General features: G+C 36.1%; 1 protein-coding gene across 1 annotated transcript; it reads right to left on the bottom strand.

Moving 5' to 3' along the window:
- Positions 1 to 64: 64 nt before the first annotated feature.
- LOC132139550 (RING finger protein 214-like) lies at positions 65 to 14616 on the bottom strand. The gene is made up of 16 exons (XM_059547991.1): positions 14439 to 14616; positions 14201 to 14275; positions 13948 to 14113; positions 13801 to 13860; positions 4371 to 4511; positions 4022 to 4155; positions 3430 to 3498; positions 3245 to 3341; positions 3045 to 3133; positions 2856 to 2940; positions 2682 to 2777; positions 1723 to 2294; positions 1448 to 1565; positions 1206 to 1355; positions 774 to 866; positions 65 to 680 (listed from the first exon to the last, which is right to left on the bottom strand). Exons 2-16 carry the CDS (start codon positions 14254 to 14256, stop codon positions 618 to 620), a joined length of 1989 nt encoding a protein of 662 aa, XP_059403974.1. The 5' UTR covers positions 14257 to 14275; positions 14439 to 14616; the 3' UTR covers positions 65 to 617.
- Positions 14617 to 21176: the final 6560 nt, after the last annotated feature.

Raw genomic sequence — 21176 nt, 5'->3', positions numbered from 1 at the left:
CACAATACAGTTTCATTATTTAACAACATTTATTTTAAATCTTATAAAAAAAAGAGTCACTATCAATGATTACAAAAAGTCAATTTATTTTTCCCTCTTTAATGTATAAAGCTCTCCACATAAAGGCCTTTGCTGATCCTTAATTTAATTAAATACAGATATAATGAATATAACTGCAGTCTGCAACAGTTAGGTACCAGTAAGATACAGTTGTGTATCACTTGGAAAAGTTTTAAAAGAAACATTTTATTTTGTTTTGGAATCTGTATGTATGCTACATGACATTTATAAAAGCATACATAATGAGGATTATACTTCAGGGCACATTTGAAAATCTTTGGAATAACACTGAATACGGAAAAGTACAATTCACTTTGTATTTTTTCCACTGATCTGCAAAGTAACATCAATAAGTATAACAACATATTGTCCTCATAATAATAATTAACTCTGACCAGGAATTGAACAATATATCTTTTACATTAACCAGAATTACCAAAGAATAACAAAAATCTAATTCACAAGTGTCTTGATAACTGTTTATATGACCATTCCACTTAATGTTTTTGCATGTATTGACTCAGCTATGAGTGTGTTTTGTCTCCTGAAGTCAGACCTCATTTGGATGGGCAGAAAGGACAGGAGTTATTCTTGCTGGTCTTGAGCCAAACGCTAACACACTAAAGAAAAGGAGAGAAAATAACCATTATTAGAACACACAGACAAGGCAAATAACGTGCCTTAAATGTATTTTATAAATGTTACACACTCACTTCTTTGTGAATGGTATGGGAGCAGTTGGTGTTGTACTGGCTTCCAGCATCCACAGAATTCTGACACATCAAACAAAATTTCCGGGTAGAGGGCTGAGAGAGACAGAGAAAAAGAGTGTATGTTTATTTGGTTATATATGTTAATCTGTTATTTATGTTTCAATATTCCCCAAATATTTAATAATCTCTAATGTAGGGTTATTTATTAACCTCTTCTTCTTCTTTTTTTTTCTTATACATGTTCCTTTTTTTTTCTTATTTAAGCTAATAGTATGCATCCTGAATTAGGCATGTTAGTTTTACCTCGGTCTCATTTCTCCTTACTAAAAGGACAACTTCAATCAAAAAGTGGCAGAGCTCCCACACTCTCCTATAGTTCAGAGTATTTTGTTAAATGTGATTTAAGAAAAGGGATTTAAAGTTGAATGCCACCTGTGGGGGTCTTGTGTGGAAGACCTGAGCCACTGGGGGACGGAAATGATGCAACATGGGATGCGGCGGCTGGGCTACAGGACGCTGAATCGGACCAACTGAAACAGGAAAGGCTCTTGCTCCAGTTGGAGGTGCTATAGGTCCTGGTGGCTACAACAGTGATAAAGTTATAAATGATATGACCAATGCACAGAACGAAAGCAACAATGCTGAGGAGTGAGATAAGAAGTGTTTGGTCTCACTGGTTTTTGGTTCTGCGCAAGTCTCTGTGCAACCTGCTGAGTAAGATCATCAATCGACATGCCAGCCATAGTACCGCGCTCACTCTTAATTTGCTGTAGAACACGCGTCAACTGATCTCTAATGCAGACAGAAACAGAGAGATCAATTTCAAAAAGCTATCAACAAACTGTGTCTAAGAAAGACAAAAAAAAAAAAATAAAAAAAATTATACTAACGCCTAAAAAATGTACTAGGAAGGAAACAAGCTGATCAAATAACTCTGTGAGCTCAGTACCTTGTGCATTGTGGAAAATGTGAGCCCAGTCTCTCCAGTAACTTGTCCAGTTTTCCTGCTGGCGCAGGATTGGAGGGGAGGGGCTGGGGGGAGGAGTTACGTGTAGCTGTGGATGGCATGAATGTTTGGGGAAGGCGCGCTGCAGTTTGGGGTTGAAAACTGGCTCCATGATTATTTGGTAATACAACAAAGCTGCCTACTGAGGCAGCTGACGGTCCATGGGAGACACCTGGAACACCTGCATGTGTCTGTGGGGTTGGCGTGACAGGTGCATGGGATGAGGTTTGAGGCAGGCAGATGGCTTGCATGGGTATTTGAGGGGCAGATGCGTGAGTTGTCAAGGGAACATAAATGCTTGGGATGTGTGCGGACTGTGGACCTACAGTGATGGGTAGGTATGGTGTGTTTTGAGGAGATGGGGCAGAAAGTGGTGGTGTGGCTCTTTGGGGTGGTGTGATCGAGGAGTGGAGCTGTGTGGGAACTATGGGAGGAGAAGTTGTGGAAGTCGGCGGACCACTACTGAAAACAGGATGGGATGCAGGATTCTGAAGTGGACTCATTATCATCTCCAACTTCAGAAGATCGAAAATAAATAACACACACAAAAAAATACATTACTAACATTAGTCTAAACTTGAACAACACAAAATAATTATAAAATGAAGTAACTATATCACTAGAGTCACATTCACAAAACATGAATGTCTCTAGTAGGCCATGTTTCAAACCATGGCAAAACAACCACTTTAAAACTGCCAGTCTACTAACTCTTTACCACATTATCTATTGTACAATAGCACTACATACGGTTTAAAACTGTAATAATATTTTACAAAATGACTGTGTATTTTTGAGTAAATAAATGCTTGGTGAAAATGAGACTTCTTTCAAAACAAAATAGGATTTGAACAGTAGTGTACCTCCAACCCTAGGCCATATATGAATAAACGGACACTCACTGTAGGCACTGGTGGAAGTAACGGGAGCGGGACTGAAGGCAAACCGTCCAACTGTTCACCTCTTTGCAGGAGTTGATGGTTTTCATTAAACTTATTCTGTGAAAGAAAGACATAGTGGAAGAAACTGCTATCTCCCTTAAACTGTAATCCACCTATATTAGTTCCTCCCCTCACCTTAATTCCCACCAGACTGCTGCGGACCATCGCTATATTCTGCTCCCACTGCCGCTGGTGCGGGTGGTTCTGGGAAGGATTCAATCTGTCCAGAATGAGCACAAATCCAAAAGGAATTATATCACCTTCATGCATTCAAACCTATTGCACATGCATCCCTCTCTACAGATATTAATTCACACACAGTACCTGAGAAAGTTTAGATATTTTTCAGCATCTGCAATCCAGTCCTCCACTTGAGAAAGCATAAGCTCTTTCTGCATCTCTAAAGCAGCTATCTGCTCACACAGGCAAATACACAAATACACAGTCAGACAGTAATATGCACGATCCATTACACTGTCTGTGAGATCTCTAGAAGATGGTTGCTGTGAAGGTGCAGCATTGACCTCATCTTGAAGAACGGTCTGACTGGCTTGCTCTGCCTGTCTGCAGAGTGTCTCCATTTCCACCCTCAGGTCAGCTATTTCCTGCTCCCAGGACAGCCTGTCACACACACAAGCACAAAAACAGATAAACACAGAAACAGAGACATTGTAGGTATTTCTTCTGTTATCATCTGATTTTTTTTTACTTCTCTTGACACTGTTCCTCAATCAGCATCTTGAGTTTCTTTTCTGTGTCCTCCAGCTCCTGAGCCAGTCTAAAACATACACAAATCTTATTTAAATTCAGTGACCTATCCAGTATCATATATTATCATTCAAAAGCTTGGGGTCAGTACGATTTGTATTTTTTAAGAAACTAATACCTTTATTCAGCAAGGATGCATAAAAGTGATCAATAGTGACCAAAAGACATTTATAATGTTAGAAAAAGTATTATTATTCTTTTTTTTTTAAAATGCTGTTCTTTTTAAGTTTATATTCAAAGAATCCTGAAATAAATCTATCAGTTTCCACATAAATATTAAGTAGCACAAATATTTTCAACAATGATATTAAGAAATGTTTCATGAGCATTCTTAAAACATTAACATTCTTAAAATATATTAAAATAAAAAATGGTTACACTGTACTAACACTATTACTGTTTTATAGCATTTTTGATAATAAATAAATGCAGTCTTGGTGAGAATGAGACTTCTTTTACAAACTTTTGAACGGTTGTGTATAGTCTGCCCCAAGCAGACAGTTGGATATGATAAATATTTAATGATAGTTTACCTTGTTTTCTCCTCTTCCATTCGCTCTTTCTCTGCAGTAAGCTCTTGCCGTTTTACCATGAAGTTTTTTCGTGTGGTCTTGCCGCTATTCAGCTCCAATTTAACTTGCAAAGACTCAATTTTTTCAATAAAACCCTATACAAATAATAAAAAAACACTGCATTTCAACAATGAAAATGAGGTAATACCAGGTAAAACCAGACAAACATAATTATTTATAACTTCTTAGGCAATGGTAATGTAAAGGAGAAAAGCACTGCTATTCAAATGTGTACATGTGTACAGTAAGTGTCAGAACCTCTACAGACTATATATAGTGACATTTTTTATGTACAGATGTAATATTGAACCTGGTACTGATGATTTCTGTCATCTTTGGTCTTTTCCAGACTGCGGACATGGAGGTTGTGCTCCTCCTGCTCCGCTGCATGCTGTTTCAAAAGAGCCTCATACTGCTCCCTTAGCTCGATACTGCAGTCTTCTAAAGCACGCTAAAGAAACAGAAAGAGAGAAAGAAATGAATACATATGGGTCTGAAAGTCTGAGACTTTTCTGAAAATCATAAAATTATTATTCCAAGAAAATAAAGAGAGCAGTTTTAGGGCTTAAAAAAAAATTGTGACATAAAAAAAAAGAAGAAATATTTACTTAAATAAATTACTGATTAAATGACCAAATTTGTGGCATTATTTAAACTCCATTGTACAAATAGATGTTCTTGATTCCAGTGAAACAGCATGCTCTTTGGAACAGTCAATTCATGAAAATGTATTAACATTAGCTGTACTAATATTATATAATGAAAAGATCTGTATTCAAATACAATTAGAAAAACACAAAATAGAAGCATTTTCACAAGTGTTCACAGACATTAGAACCCCCACTGTACACAAATTAACATTTACCAAAACATCCTGCAACATATTATAAAGTAAAACAAAAAAGGGTTTCAAGGCTGATTTATTTTTTCAAATAATAATTTAAAAAACAAGTTTAATATTTTTGCTACAAATCTCTCGAAAGAACAATAACAAGGTTTTTCTGTCCAGCTGTGCAAGGCTGAAGTCACAAACACACACACACAAATAAATATTGGTCAGACAAACCCATAACAAATTTCAAGTTTTTCCCAATTTATGAGCATTTCAAGGACAACTTCAAATCTCCTAACTGTTCATCATGACTCACCATATTTGTGAGGATATTTTCACAAACGTGGTGCTCACTGGTGTAGCTTGTACACAGACACAGACACGGACACACACACACGGACACACACACACAGACACGGACACACACACACGGACACACACACACGGACACACACACACGGACACACACACACACACACACACACACACAGGTTAACCCTGTTGTATGGGAACCAACTTCATGATCATCACCTGTGGGGACCACTCCTTTTCTGAAGGTTTTAGAGGTCTGGAAAAAATAATAATAACCATTGCTTTGTTAGCCTATACATGACTTCTAATATCAGAACTGATGAAGTACTGACTTGACCATGCTGAATGGGGACTTCTATAAAAAAAAAAAAAATTAAAAAAATAAAAAAGAGAGATAACATACCTGATAGAGACCTTGTGCGCATATTATTTGCATAATACACACTTTTCCATTTGATTTGTGGGGACCTTGCAACATTTATATTACTAATGCCAACAGCACTTAAACCAAGTAAATCAGATCGTATTTGTCCATTTACACTTAAAAAGATGGCTACAATGAAGCAGAATTAAAAGATTCAGTAATAGTACAAAACATTTGTTCAAATTTTGAAATGTAGCTAAGATTAGCTGTTCATATGTAGTTGTTGAGATGTATTGAGTCCTGCAAATGGCACTAGTGATGCAAAGACTCCCTCCCGCACAGAAAACCTAGTGTTGTGTATGTGGTCATCGTCACAACATGCAGATTGTTTGGTCTGATTGACTGATGTTTCTAGGTTTCATAGGAATAGAAGTGTTATTGTAGTGTATAGATAAAGCAGTGAAAAAAGTTCTCTATTCACATAGGAAAGATGGAAACTGTAGTGACTTACTGCCTGGATATCAAACCATCAAATGAAACCTTGAAACCTTTAGTTTTATTTAATTGCAATGATTTAAGTGTATATTCACAGCCAACTATCAGCTACTAGCTCCCTCGATACTTCCTACTATGATAATAAATATGGATGCACGATATTGGATTTTTTCCTATGGCCAATAACGATGCTGTTATATTCCCTTTTGTTTGTTAACAACATCAAGTCTATAATAATAAAATAAAATAATAATAAAATGATTTAATTTACAAGGATCATGTTTGTGATTTTTATCATGTAAGCATCTTCTGACCTTTGAATCAAAGCATACTCGTGATTCTATGACATCAATTACTACTTTTTAAAATAGAAATGCAATCTTAATAATCATAAACACATGTATCTTAATGTTGTTAGTGCATTTAACAATTCGTCTTATCGGCAAGGCATATCGGCATAATTTTTTATATCAGGTCAATGCCGATGTATAAATCAAGTCTTTATCGTCCGATTTCGTTCCAGTAATATCGTGCATCCCTAACAACAAATCTACTATTAACTACTAAATTAACCTTGAGACATCAAATTATTTAATTTGCTGAATGTAACTTTTAATGGGTTCAACTTTACAAACAAATGAATTCAAATAAACCCTGCAAATACATTATTTTTTTATATAAAAAAAATACTGAGACAGAATGTAAACAAAAACTAGAGGTCAAAACAGTCTGACAAGTTTTGCTATTGTTAGACTGGTGCATTTCAGCTTATGGCCTTCATCTGTCATCATAAAACATACAGCAATCTTGTTTAATATGGTAACACCATATTTATCACCCATATCCTCTGTCGGACACTCCCATTGCTTCTTTTACAGCTGTGACAAATATCTTTGTAGGTGTCCCACTGGCCAATGTGTGTGGATGTAAATCATTGTTAAATAAATAAATCATTCTTTTTTTGTTTTGCCTCACATACACAATTTGAAATTTTTTATTTTTGCAGTATGTTTTCAGTCTCTGATGAACAGCACTGCTCTATCAATAAAGTTGTTTAATGTTCTTCAAGTTTTGCTGGAGTTTTGACCTCTTTGCAAACATCGTAGTTATTTCTGGCACAACATCTCCTACCTCAAACGTGAATGGAAAAGAGATAATGTAAACAAAAACTGCCATACCAGAGAGTTGGAAATCTTCATATTATTTGCACTGCAAACTCTTTTTATAGGCTGTAATGCGGTTATATATGAAGAACTTCACGTTCTTCCAGTCACGGTACTTCAGAGCTTCTGGTTCAGCCTTTAAACACTTCTCACAGTCACTCTTTGCTGGTACAGTAAAAGAAGTGATGAATCTCATCATGTGCCTTTCCACCGCCTGCACCTCGTTCTGCTGCCAGGGATTTTTCCTCCGGGTAGTTTTACCTTAAAGCAGTGAGAGAGAAAAAGTTGGAGTGAGGAGTTGGGGTAGTATAGGGATACTGGAAAACTGAGCATGGAGGTAAACTGAGGTGACCTTGCTATATATAATAGGTCTCCTCTCATACTATGTGGTTAAATTATCTAAAAAATTATCTCTTTTGTTAAACAAACATCATTTTGTGACTATGCAATGTTTCTACTTCAGGCCCCTGGTCTGAGGTATGGATGTTTAACTGGTTGGATGCTTTTGCTAAAAGATTGGTAATATTCCTGGAATGGGCCATTCCTTCTACTGCAACATTTGGCCATTTCTAATTTAATTTGTACACTGGCAGTTAGGGATGCATGATAAATATCGCCCGATATTTAATGCGCATCTTGTAAGTAAAGCCGGTTCTGTAATCAGCGGTAAATCTCTACATAAGCGTAATTTCATGTGGAGCAGCATTTCTACACAGAGCCGTTGTTCACTGACATATGACACTGGCAATATTTATCGTGCACCCCTACTGGTAGTACGTTTCCAAAAAGCAGCAGACATAATCATTACTGACATAAAAAATGTGTAGAGAGTTCACCTTTAAAAGTAGTCCTCACAACACTGGCTCCTGAAGGAATCTTTTCATCTTGTGATGGTGGTTTTTGTCTTTTGGGTGCTGGTGGCATTTCATTCCTCTCAGCAGGAGGAAGTGTCTCCTCTGCTTTTGGTTCTATGGAAAATTATCCTAAATGATCAAACATTATCACAATTTCACATTTTCAGAAAGATATACTTTACATGTACTGTAGAAGGCAGACAATACACAACTTAAGTTACTTGCAGTACTAACGGTTTTCAACTATAATCAGTCCATAAACAGGCAATAATCCATTAAGTCTGCATTTCTGTTTATCACTGCAAGTATAACTGAACCACATATTATTCAACTAACGAATGGGGAATCTTTTACATTATATTGATTAATTTTGCTGATAATTATAATTGTACAACAAAATGCTGCAACAAAGAACAAAGTGCTCATGAAGTTTTACTTTTAACTGTGTAGCCTGCTCAGGTAAAAGGTTTAACCTGAAAAACACTAAAAGTAGGACTGTCCTGGAATTACAGAATAAAGTGATAAAAGTAAAGATAAATTAAACACCATGAATAATTTGTTTACATCACTGCAGCTTTCAAGTCCTATTTAGTAAGTCCAAATGTACATTATATGAATGGTCAACACACTGTGATAATGTTTCTGCCCCTGCACAGGATGTTGGAGCAATGTATTTGCAGTCATGTCTCAAGCCTCTCCATGACTGAAAACTATGAACAAAGTTTGAACAAAGAACTGAAAACTGTAGTATTTATACAGTAATACAAACCATAAACAGTAGATGGACAGTGTCCCTCCTGTATGCTCCGGTCTTCATCACTTTCCAAGACTTTTTCTGTGGAGGCCAAACAAAGTGCAGCTAAACAATATGTTAAGCAAAAAAGGAATATATGGAATAACACAAATCAAGCAAACAAACAAAAAACTAAAATAACACACCATCAGGATCTATCACAATTTCATCCAAGTTCTTGCCATAGAGTTCCCATAGTTCTTTAGTCATGTTTGAAGGCACAGGCCCTGTGTATATACACATGGACTGAACACGTTTCTTTCCTGGTTTGAGTGGGACAAATGGAGGTTTAAGTCTACAAGTACACATATGTCGCCACAGGACCTTTCTTGTAAAAAGTCCTTGACAGTATGCACAATGCATGAAATCTTTTCCCTGCGCTTCTTTGTCTCGTTTAAATGCCACTAGTTCTCCCTTTCCTGATTGCATAACAGCAGCATTGTGAGCATAGTTTCCTCTGTTGCGAATATGATCTAGCTGTTTTTTTCTCTCCTTGGAACTCTTTTGAAAGCTTAGCGCTTTAGCCAAATCAGATTCATGTGCATGTGAACTTTCTAGATGCCTTGCCATCTTAGCATAAGGCTTACAGCAATATAAGCAGTAATGCCTCTTGTTGTAGACTCTGCTAACACCTCTTTTTTGGTATGCACTAACAACTACGCCATCTGCTGCCTTCTTACTTAAACATGGTTCTTCTGTTCCAGATGCTTCAGATGCAAGGCTGGGCATTTTGTCTGGTGGTGTTATGTCACAGTCAAGGGAACTCAGTGAGCCTGATTCATCAACATCCAATTCATCATAGAGAAGCTGAAGTTTTGTCTGGTTTGGTGTAAGATTAGCATCACCGTCACAGTCACTTTCAGAAGTGGTATCTGTAAAGTAATAGTCTGAACTCTCGGGTGTAGAATCAAAGAGTTCATCCGAATCTTGAAGATCTTCGTCTTTCAGCTAAAAAAGATAATGATTAAGAATGTCAATTAATTAATTGATCAGTAAATTTACAGACACAAATTGGTAACTATTGTGTTAATTAATTGTACAGGTACATTAATTCAAATTGGATTATGTCATTTTGGGCTTAAATAAATGTGACGCAAAACTGTTGAACTGTTGATCTTTTATAAATTATTTATCACCTAACAATATATTTATATTTTATAATTATATAAATAATAATGATTATATCATATTATTTTGTAATTAAAACCATAAGTATAACATTTTACATTATTATGGTATTTGAAATGTAAACATTAAGTTGACTAGAGTTTAAATATGTTTTTTTTTAAAAACACTAAAACACGACAATGAGAGACAGTAGACTTCTAAATCTGAAGTGATAAATGTGAACGTACCTGTTGAGGAGAATTGTTTTGACCCGAAGTATCATTCATCTGAGTCTTTGACTGGAGGGAAGGATCGTCTGCCATGGTATTAGCAGCTGAGCTGGTCGTCTGTAAAAGACAATGGGGAAACACAGGAGATAAATCTTATGTAGATGCTGCATGACTTCAGAATAAAAAGAAAAAAAGAAAAATCAACTAAGTTGAAAACGTTTGTTCCTGTCTTGAATCAAATAGGCTTTCATACACAACTTAATAATAGTTTTATAACAATTTTGTTAATTCAACACACAAGTTTGTACTCAAACAATGACTAAAAGTGTCGTGGGGACATTGTAAGTGTCCATTATAAAGAAACAATTAACCAAGGAAAAAAATACCTGTGAAAGATAAAAAAAAAAATGTCACTAAATACTAGACTACCACTAACAGGTTGCAAAGAAACAAGCTATTCTGAACACAGTGTGCTGTGCAACATACTTGTGTTCTCCATGAGTAAACTTCTCCTTCGTAGTCATAGGTAATTTCTTCTCCTTCTTTAATGTCATTCAGGGCAAACAAACAAAGGTGTGGCTTTCCATTCACATCAATTTTCTTCATCTTACAGTTTGGATGTTTGTGTTCATCATTAACTATCTGCCCAAATGATCCATCTTCTCTAGAGGCATCAATACTTAAAAATATAAAAACAACAGAAAAGGATAAATACAAGTATTACAATACACCACAACAAATCAGTGCCTCATTTACTATAATACAACATAAGAAATATAGCTTTGGTGCAACTTGACTTCTTACCACCAAGTTTTCCCTCTCCACTTGAACTCGAACATAAATGCAGCACTGGATGTGTGGTAACGTTTTCTTCTTCTCTGCAATTCTGCGTCACTTATTATATCCCCCCTATATTCAACAACAAAATCACCTTTGCAAATGGAACCCTTTGCAAACAGACCACGTCCTGCAAATACAGCAAAAACAAATAAAAAAACAAACATGAAAGCCTATTGGTTCAAACATTATCAATCGGTAACAAAAAAAAACAACATCTTGCAGATAAAGGATACCAATTATACACATAAAAATCATATGATAGTAATTACAAATCACACCAGACACCATCTTACCTTTCACTGCATTGATATACTTCACTTCCAATTTGAATGTTTTGTCAGTCTTTGAAACAACATGATGCATGGCATCCTTAAGGGAGCTGATTAGTGGTGACTGAAAGAAAAAAAAAGTGTGAAATAAATGACAGCATGAAAATGAGGAGACATGCAGAAGCAAAGTAGCCAACTCAATATGCATAAAACAATGTTTTTGTAAGGGCAACACTATATTGTTTTATTGCAATGTAACATTAAAAGGGGACATTGGATGAAATTGTCACTTTTTTATAGCTTTTTTTGCATTTAGTTCATGTCTGCCAGCTCAGAAAAGCTAAAAAGACAACACACAGCCAGTTTGTTATGGGCTGTCTGAGTCTGAAACTGTGTCATCCAGCAAGCTTTTTCAATTTGCAGCTGGTTTCTACATAAATAGCTAGCTATTAGAATAAGACCACCTCCAAGCTATATACAGATATGTTAATGTGCCTCGAGTTTACAGTATCTCATTATCATTTAAAGAGACATGCACCAAAACGAGACGCTGTAAACAGAGCTGACATTGACATTTCATGAATACCCTAAAAAAGTATACCAATCTGTGGAAAATGGGCATTCGATGTCCCCTTTTATTATGCTGTAATCATAACGTATTGATGCAACAAGAAATCAGAACTAAGGCTTAGTTAAAAATCTGGCACAATGCTAGCCTTGAGGGCATCAAGTCACTATTTTCATTTAGCCCCTAATCTCTCACAAAATCTGTCTCTATATATTCCCAGGTAGCCTTAGCCAATTATTTCATATTTAACTACCATTTTTGGACTTTAAACCAACCACTCTATTGGAAAATCTCACCATACAAACCCCTGTTTATTTTAACTAATATTTTAACCTAGTTTTAGTCATAAGTTTAATAATTTTTTCTTTCGAAGCCATTTGCCATGTTACAAAATGTTTTAAGTGTACTTAATTTCTCTGTGAATCACTTTGGTCAAAATCTATGGCTTGCAAATGTTCTCTATAAATTCACTTAAAAGTAAAAACAAATATCAACGTTTAACTCATATCTTCATATCAAAATTAAGAATCATACACTATAAACACAAGCCCAGAATCAAGTGCCCCCCTGCCCCCCTCCCAATGCTATGACAAAAAATATATTTCTTTTATATAAAATAGCCCACCCCTGCCCGAATGCTAACTAAACACACACACACACAATAGGCTAACAACTAATAGATTAACGGGTTTACTCCATTAGCAGTCAGTCAGGCTAAAGATTTGACAAGACTTTTCAGTTAAAATGAGGTCCTAAACATACCTAATTGTATTGATTATGTCATCGCTAGTTGGAAAAACATAGAAATGTTAGTTAGTGCTAACAAACAACCTATTTAGATCAAATTACCCTAATGGGTTTGATACATATGTGCTTACCTTGTGTTTCACTTTTTATCCTCTGCACAAGTTCTTAGATCCTTAGTTGGCATCTCCTGCAAATAATCTTCTTCCTTGCTCTCCGTTTGTAGTGTCAATTTAACACTCACAATTTTCATTTTGCTGCAGAAATCCTTCCTTACGAGGACTAGGAAGTGAGTTGTACCCAAACATATTTGTGTGCGTGCGTGTGGAGAAGTGTGTGCATTATGAGCCAGAAATATCTGGTTTGGTACAACAGGGCACCCCCTACACACACACACACACTGATAAACGTGCTACGGACCTATTTAAAAACTTCACCAGCACCGTCAGAATAGTTCATCTACTAATTGAACCTGTTAACTCTCACTCACAAATTTGAACATAGACTTGAAAGTGCATGATCCAAACCTAAATGTTTATAATTCATGAAAACATTTTGTAATATGACTTTGATGTACCATTTTCATGGTAATGAAATGTTTGATTTTAAAATGGGTTTTAAAGGATGAATTTTGAGATTTTAAGTTTTCAAGTGATATATAATTTCTGATGATTTCTAAAGTGTGATAGAGAAAAAATCAACGAAGAAGACTTTTTTTGACAAAGGTCAGAACTCCTTTTATGATGTAGATTTTTGAGGTGCACTCTTGCCATAAATTAATCTATTACTTTTCCTACATAATTTTTAACAAAAAAAGATTGGTAAAATATCTATTTAGGAGTCTTAGACCTTTCCAATGATATATAGTTTGTCATGATTAGATTAGAATTTAATTGCATTTAATTGTATCTATTCTATTCTTTAAAAAAAAAATCTTACTACCTTAGCGTCTGCTAAATGACTAAATGGAAATGTAATTGTAATATAGTGAAGTAAATGTAGGCGTCCCGTATACGGTGCCAGTTAACAGGTTAAAGGGTTTCCCTCATGGGCAGCTGTTTTTTGGTCCACATAATGTGACTGCGTGAACAGATTTCTGTCCCAACACTGTGATGATAACCAGAACACACAAACACACACACACCTGGAGTAAGGTGCTGAAATCTTACCATGTCTGATTCCCAGTCCTCATTTGTGTTTGTAGATCTTTCATCTGTGCAGTCCTCCGTCTACGGTTGGAGACAACAATCCAACTACATTAAACTACATTTATATGAGCACTTCTGTGAAATGTGTCATTAGGAGGTTCTATAGACCTGTACGGTTTGGCTCTGTGTTTCTCTGCTGGGGATATAACTGCTGTAGTTTAGTGCTTCAGCATACTGATTAAATACTGCTGGGACGCTGCCCTCAGGGGACCAGGGCCCGGATGAAGGGCCCCATGGGGACGGGTCCGGTGGAATCACTGCACAAACGGGCTCCCTGTCAAAAGAACGAGAACAGCCGTGTTGCTGAATCATTTTAAGTAGAAACACTTTAAAAGTCTACCTTAAGCCGTTTTGTACTCACTGGAGTAAGTCTTCATTTAAAGCCGAGCTCCACTCCGTGTGTTTTTCACTTTCCATTGACAGGCAATCTCTGGATCTGATACAATATTGAAATTTAAAACCTAAACGGCATTATTTTCATGAACGCGTCTTAATGTAACGTTATACCGACGACACACAGGTTTTACATCATTCGTTCAGGGAAACACGAGCGCCAAAAACAGTTAACGAAAGAGCACAGAAATGAAAACAAAACTTACACTAAACATTCAAGAGACAATGGTCTTGTGGCCAAATGACTTACAGTATACTCAGTGTATACGCTATGTATTCTATATAAACTAAATTAATAATGATATTTTAAACTAAACGAAAAGCATAGACAACTGGCGCAACTTTCATGACGTCATCTAAACCTGTTTTACTTCCGGGACGTCACGTGACGTCTCAGGCATGCTTCTTCTTCTTTAGTTTTTTGGCGCATAACAGTCTAAATGTATAGCGCCACCTACAGTACATTGCTGTTGTGCAGTCATGTTAGCTATGATCATCAAAATGGCTAATGAACAGAATAATAATAATAATTATTATTCATAAATTTGAAACTATACCAGATGTCCCTATACTAGATTCCTAGGATCCAGGGTCATGCTTCTTATTATTATTATTTTGGCGTTTTATTTTGCTTGCAAATCAAATGATAGGTGCATTCCTGCCACCCAAAGGGCTGGAGTTTGGAACGTTTACGTAATCTGTGAACCTATAAATCACATTAAATAGACCTACTATTCCTAAATATCTCATTAATGTACTGTAGCCATTTTCCATTAATAGCTATTCTGATTTAGCTATTCTATCCATTATGCCAACCGTAACTTTAATATTCTCATTTCAAGATGCAGGACAGGATATGAAGAGCAGAAGATCTAAGAATCCCACAGTATGCACATGTTGCCTGTGACTGCATTATATCCTCTTTTTTGCAGCAGAGTTTTAGTCGCTGATCCATATGCAATACAATCATCTATAGTTGACTTAATTAATAATGCACATATTTTTTTTTTCAATTAATGTCAGCTGGCAGCCCAATCCACCCCCGGTAGACATCTTAAGATATTTATCACTTTTTGCATTTGTCAACTTTTTTTTTGAATGTACACTGCAAATGCTAGTTTTGTGTCTAACAATGCCTCTAAATATCTTATCACAGTTACTTGTTTTAAAGGTTTGCTGTATAGTCTTACCCTAGGACACACTCTCTTTTTTTGAGAAACAAATAAGCTGTGGTTTTGACACTTATATCAGAAATCAGCCCATTTATCACCTCATTGTTTGCTCTCTGCATACTTTTAACTACAAACAGAACATTCCTCAATCTCTTCCACAGTGCTCTGTCATCTGCAAATGAAGACGTCTTAACTCCTGCACCAACCTGTTCAGCCTCACAACTAGTTGTTCAGCCTCAGTGCAATCTTGCAATTTTATTAATCTCTGTTTAACAGAACACCATGAAAGAAAGTGTTTTTACTGTTTGCTGTGAATGTTCTTATCTCAGCCATCATCCTCATCATTGTGGGCCTAAATTGTAAGTATCATGGCATAGCATATGAAATTTATTGAGGCACTAAATACTAATCTAGAAAACAAATTTCAGTAAAATAATTTAAAGGGATAGTTCACCCAAAAATCTAAATTATTATAAATAAATCCCTGACTGATTCTGAGTATCGATATGCACAAATTAAGAAAGAGTGCTTTAGATTAGTCTTTGGCCTCGACAATTTTCATAACTACGTATATTGCCTTCCCACCTTTACTGCAGAAACTGACCATTGTCCATTAATTGCAATAAAAAAGAAGAATCTAAATGAAATGTCACCAAGGATTCAAAGGGTAATGATGAAATTGGCCTTTATGATGAAAAGGCCTTTAACACCCCTCACCATGTAGAGTAGATTTATGATGGATGGATGCAGTTTTTTGGGCTTCAAAAACAGGGGCACCAATCACTCCCATTATACGGCTTGGAAGAGCCAGGACAATTTTAAATATAACCTAATTTTGTTCATCTGAAAGAGGATTGTCAGATATGCCTAAGATGCCCTGAGTAAATCATGGGATAATTTTCATTTTTGGGTGAACTGTTCCTTTAAGATGAATAAAGACAGGGATAGTTCACCCAAAAATTAAAATTACCCCATGATTTACTCACCTTCAAGCCATCCTAAGTGTATATGACATTCTTGTTTCAGATGAATACAGTCAGAGTTATATTAAATAATATCCAGACTAATCCATGCTTTATAATGGGAGTGGATGGTAACCCAAAATTTGAAGTCCAAAAAATTGCACCCATCCATTATAAAAAAAAGTTAATGCGGGGGTTAATAAAGGCCTTCTGAAGCAAAGTGATGTGTTTGTGTAAGAACAATATCCATATTTACAACTTTATAAACCTAAATATCTAGCTTCTGCTAACTGTTGTAAGTTTTCACGAGAGAGTGGCGTCTAGCGGTAGACGTACATTTACATTATATTAAGTAATTTAGCTAATGATTTTATCTAAAACTACGTACAATTGAGGTTAGCTTAAGGCAGTGCACATAGTAAGGTTTTTTATTATATAATAAAGAAAAAAACAGATAGAATAGAAAAAGAATAGATCAAGCTAGTGTTAGAGGCCTTTTCGCTTTTGTATAAAAAATAAAAAGAAACAAAATACAAAAAGATTAGAGAAGCTATGGGTTTTTAATCATTTACTAATTTACAGTTAGTAAATATGGTAAATAGCGTGCAAGTCTAAAAGGGGCAAGTTTTTTTCTCTCTAAAGAATAGAATTAGAATGAGAGTGCTAGAGTCAGAGAGTCAAATAACAATGGAAGATATTTTAGCCAATTCATTGAATTTCAGTCGGAGTTGTGCGACACTCAATCGTCATTTACAAATACCATAGAAATAAATGTATCTCACCTGTAGCAAAAAGTCTGTGACTTCTCTTATAAAATGCCATTCGGTGTAAACAAAATAGTCCAATCCAAAAGTATTGCTTAGTGTAAAACATGTTGGAGATTAGCTGACAGGCTGTTGATTCATTAAATTATTGCTTTTTAAAATGTCATTAAAAACAACCTCTTATCTGTTACTTTTGGAGACAATGTAGTTATAGTTACAGAAAAGAGTTTTGCCTTTGTGTTCTGTTCTATTTAATAAATTCTTCTGATCACTTGGTTTCCGTTCTCCTGCTCTTCCCCTTCATCTGCCCCTTAGCTGCAGAAGAGTTCTTTCTTGACTGACTGAATTTTAGACAACCAGGTTAACGAGTCGTAACAACGTTAATGGAGGGGAGACTGTGTGGCAACATCGGTTCCTTAAGAGAGAATCTTCTCAAAAACAGGGCAGATAATCACAGAAAGAGGAAATAGGATCAGTCCATCAAAGCTGAGGCATCTGATTTTTTTGAATGCCAATCTTCACTGAGGACATTAATACTGTTTGCTTGAGTTTGGTTTTAGTTCTGTGGATTTATTCACGGTTTTGTTGCAATAAAATGTTTTATTAAAATATTAAACAAAATAATGGTTTTGTAACAAAATAAATGCACAAAATTAGGCAATTATAAGGATTCTCATAAAAATACTGCACATGAAAGGGTTTTCAACACACAAACCATTAATTTTTGCAAAGTTATGGTAAAAAAAAGGCCTACAAAAAATCCTAAATTAAGAGACATTCCGGAGTCGAAAGAGCCGGCTCTTCTTTGGGAGCTGAGCCAAAAGAGCCGGCTCTCTGAAAAGAGCCGAACTTCCCATCACTAAAAATGAGTCTTTACATTATATTTCGCGCACCGTTTTCTCGGGTTCTAGCGCCCCCTTCCTGTTATGTTTTGAAGTGTTGAACTGTTTTAACCGTTGTTGTAACACTGGACAAAGTGTTTCTATGTATTTACAGAGCACGTTTACTGATCAAAAGAAACAGAACAGAACAGACCATTATTCAGGTGGGCTATATCAAAGACATATACTTAACTTACATCTTTGTCCAAACTCAAATTGAAAACTGAACTAAAAAGATATTGTTTTTTCATACGGATTTGCATATAAACAAGTTGTCTGGTGGCGTTAAATATCAAACAGTTATCAGCAGTTTATAAGTTTGTAGATATATTGTAGATGTAGATATATATATATAGCCTGTATATAACATCCGTTTCACTGAGTATATGTAAATTTGTCAAAACGCAGTTAATGAGCATGTGTTACTCTATGTAGGGATGAAATCCGGAGATACTCTGTCACTGTGGCTGAACTCTGATATTTTCATCGTGTTTGTGGTGTTGCTGTTTCTCCTCCTGCTGCTCGTCTTTGCTGTGTGTTGGCTCATAAGGCGACATAACACACAGAAGCCCACAGAGTAAGCCTACTAAAACATACACACAGGTCACACACGACACAGTTATGTTTACCATAAACACATTATCAGTCCCATGTACATCAAGGGCGCTCATTCCTGTTCCTGAGGATCCACTTTCCAGTTTTAGTCCTGATCAGTGGCATACTGCACATAAGTGAAGCAGTGGTTAGTTTGCAATAAATTTGTAACTTAAACTCAAATGAATGTTTCATCATGATTCATTTATTTGACAAATAATTTTGTATTGTAGTGTCAGGGGAGTCCTGCATTCATTTTTGTGGGGGCAGGAGTGAAGGTGGGAAGCATCATGTGACATACTGCAGCCACAATAGCACTTTATTACTGATAAGCTTATGTTTTATTTACTTTTTATTTGAAATATTCCCAAACATGTTAACTATATCATGAAATATCTCCATTCTCAATTACGTTTATAGATTATGTGATGGCTAATAGAGAGGCTAATGGGCGATGGGAAAAGTAGCCTTATAGTGTATTATATTAACTATGCAAAAAAAAAAACACCTTTTTACTTGGGTGTCATGCTATAAATTATTTTTCATACGACTGACTTTGTATTTCATGTGAATTTAATAAAAACATTGTAAGTTACTAATTATAACACGTTCATAGTACAGAAATAGAGGAGAGAACATTTACATTCTCAAAAAAATCACTATTGACTTCAGTCTATAGTACTTCAGGGTTCAAACAATCTCAAAAACTTCCATTACAATCACTGAAGTGAGTGTGAATCTTACTTACGTGCACACCTGCACTTTGTTGTTTCTGATGAGTAAAAAATTGGCAGAGAGCAGAAATCAATCAGTCAGTGTGCGCTGGAAAAAAACACCGGCGTTTCAGCGATGACTCATCTGAACGCCTCTGATTGGTTATTGCATTCATAAGCGCAACAGAATCATGCATGATTGGATTTATTGCGCAGCTCTCTGAAAACGCGTCTGCCTCTTCTGTCCCTGTGCTAGTTGGGTTTATCAGGGTTGATCGGGGTGGAGACGGTTAGGTTTAGCTATATGTAAGGTGGGAGGAGTTACATATGGATCCAATTACGCCCCCTGGATCTTGTGTTCTGCAGTGAGGACTAATAATATGGATAGGAATAATATAGGACTTTTAATATGTTAATGCATTAAGCCGCATTAAGCGTATGATAATGTAAAAATGCGCACTTCATGTGGTAACATCTAAATTAATTTTATTTAAAAAAAAAAGCTGAAACATTTAATATTAGGTTACATTAACAAAACGAATTTACGATGGTTTTTGACAACACACGTGCTGCAAATGCTAACAACACCACCAAATACTGAAACGCTCAGAGTTGTAAAAGTAATTAACCAGCTTACATAACTTTTCACAGTGCAGTGATTTTGCATTTGATCAGCTTATAGTTTAGGCTAATATTATTGAACAAGCCAAGTAATCATATGATCATAATGCTTAAACAAATAAAACCGTATACCCAGGGGCGCTGCACAAGATCCCGGGCCCTATGCATAGGCAGTCCTAATGCATAGGCAGTCCCCCCCCCCGGAAAATATATATTGCAGACTTTTCAAGGGCCCTCTCTTCCTTTGGGGCCCTGGTAATCTGTACTGGTTTTACCCCCAGTCCGACGCCCCTGCGTATACCTTTCAGAATAGACACTTAAGCGTGTCCTGCCTATTTCCATGTTTTTCCTCACGTTATTACCTTTTATTCTGCACTTTCTTTCTCCTGCTCTTAAAACGCACACACATACAGTACAGACTCACAGTCCAGCGCATGTCATTTCTCAGTATTCAGGTATAATGGCGCTGTTCTTGAAGCAGTTGATGCTGCTGATGAGAGACGCATAGAATCAGATTATTCACACATGCTTAAAATCTCTCTCTCTCTCTCTCTCTCTCTCTCTCTCTCAATTTGCATATTAAAGGCTCAAGTCTCCATTAGTATCCTAAAATTAAATAAAATTTTGCAATCAGTAACAGGATTCTGCAGTAGAAAACACTGTATCGATTTCCATGTTTTCTTATATTTGTTTGCTGTTTTTGGGAGGTAAATATTAATATTAATAATAAGCCGTTTCCAAATTCTACTGCGTGTCTTGTGTTTTTAAAACCAAAAATTAATTCTTTATGATTTGTGAATGTTTTTTTTAGAATGTCCTGTGATGGGGGCAACAGGGTGTGTGTCTGGTAAACATATGTGTAGGTGTCCTGAAGATCTAGCTATACTTCAGATATATTTGCAGGAAGGTACTGTAGTTGTCCAGGAGCAGGATTGAGCATCCCTGCTGTACATTATGCCTTCTTACGTTATGATTGATCTCTCTCTCCCTATTTCTCAAGGAAAATGGCCGAAATAGAGATTATTCCAGTTGATGGCACACATGTTGAGAACCCACCCAGATTTACCCTAAAGATAGTAACTGAGCAGACACATGCAACAGAGCTTGTGGAGATGTTAACTCGTAGAGGTCACTCTACTGAGGTTTCAGACCGCAGAAGTAACTCTGCTTTTACGGAAGATGACGACAACGATCAAGATTACACAGATGCATTGCAGAATATATAAATCTTTATTAG

Source organism: Carassius carassius, chromosome 4, assembly GCF_963082965.1.
Source record: "Carassius carassius chromosome 4, fCarCar2.1, whole genome shotgun sequence".
Taxonomy (NCBI): domain Eukaryota; kingdom Metazoa; phylum Chordata; class Actinopteri; order Cypriniformes; family Cyprinidae; genus Carassius; species Carassius carassius.
The sequence above is the reverse complement of the archived record's forward strand: the minus strand, read 5'-3'. Positions and strand labels throughout refer to the sequence as shown.

Excerpts from the sequence above, each read along its gene's own strand:
- LOC132139550 (XM_059547991.1), bottom strand. The coding sequence starts at position 14,256 with ATGGAAAGTGAAAAACACACGGAGTGGAGCTCGGCTTTAAATGAAGAC. Across the intron at positions 3,342-3,429 it reads GAGGAACAGTGTCAAGAGAA|GCTGTCCTGGGAGCAGGAAA; the intron begins GTAAAAAAAAAT and ends TGTGTGTGACAG. Across the intron at positions 2,295-2,681 it reads TACTTCCACCAGTGCCTACA|TTGGAGATGATAATGAGTCC; the intron begins GTGAGTGTCCGT and ends GATCTTCTGAAG.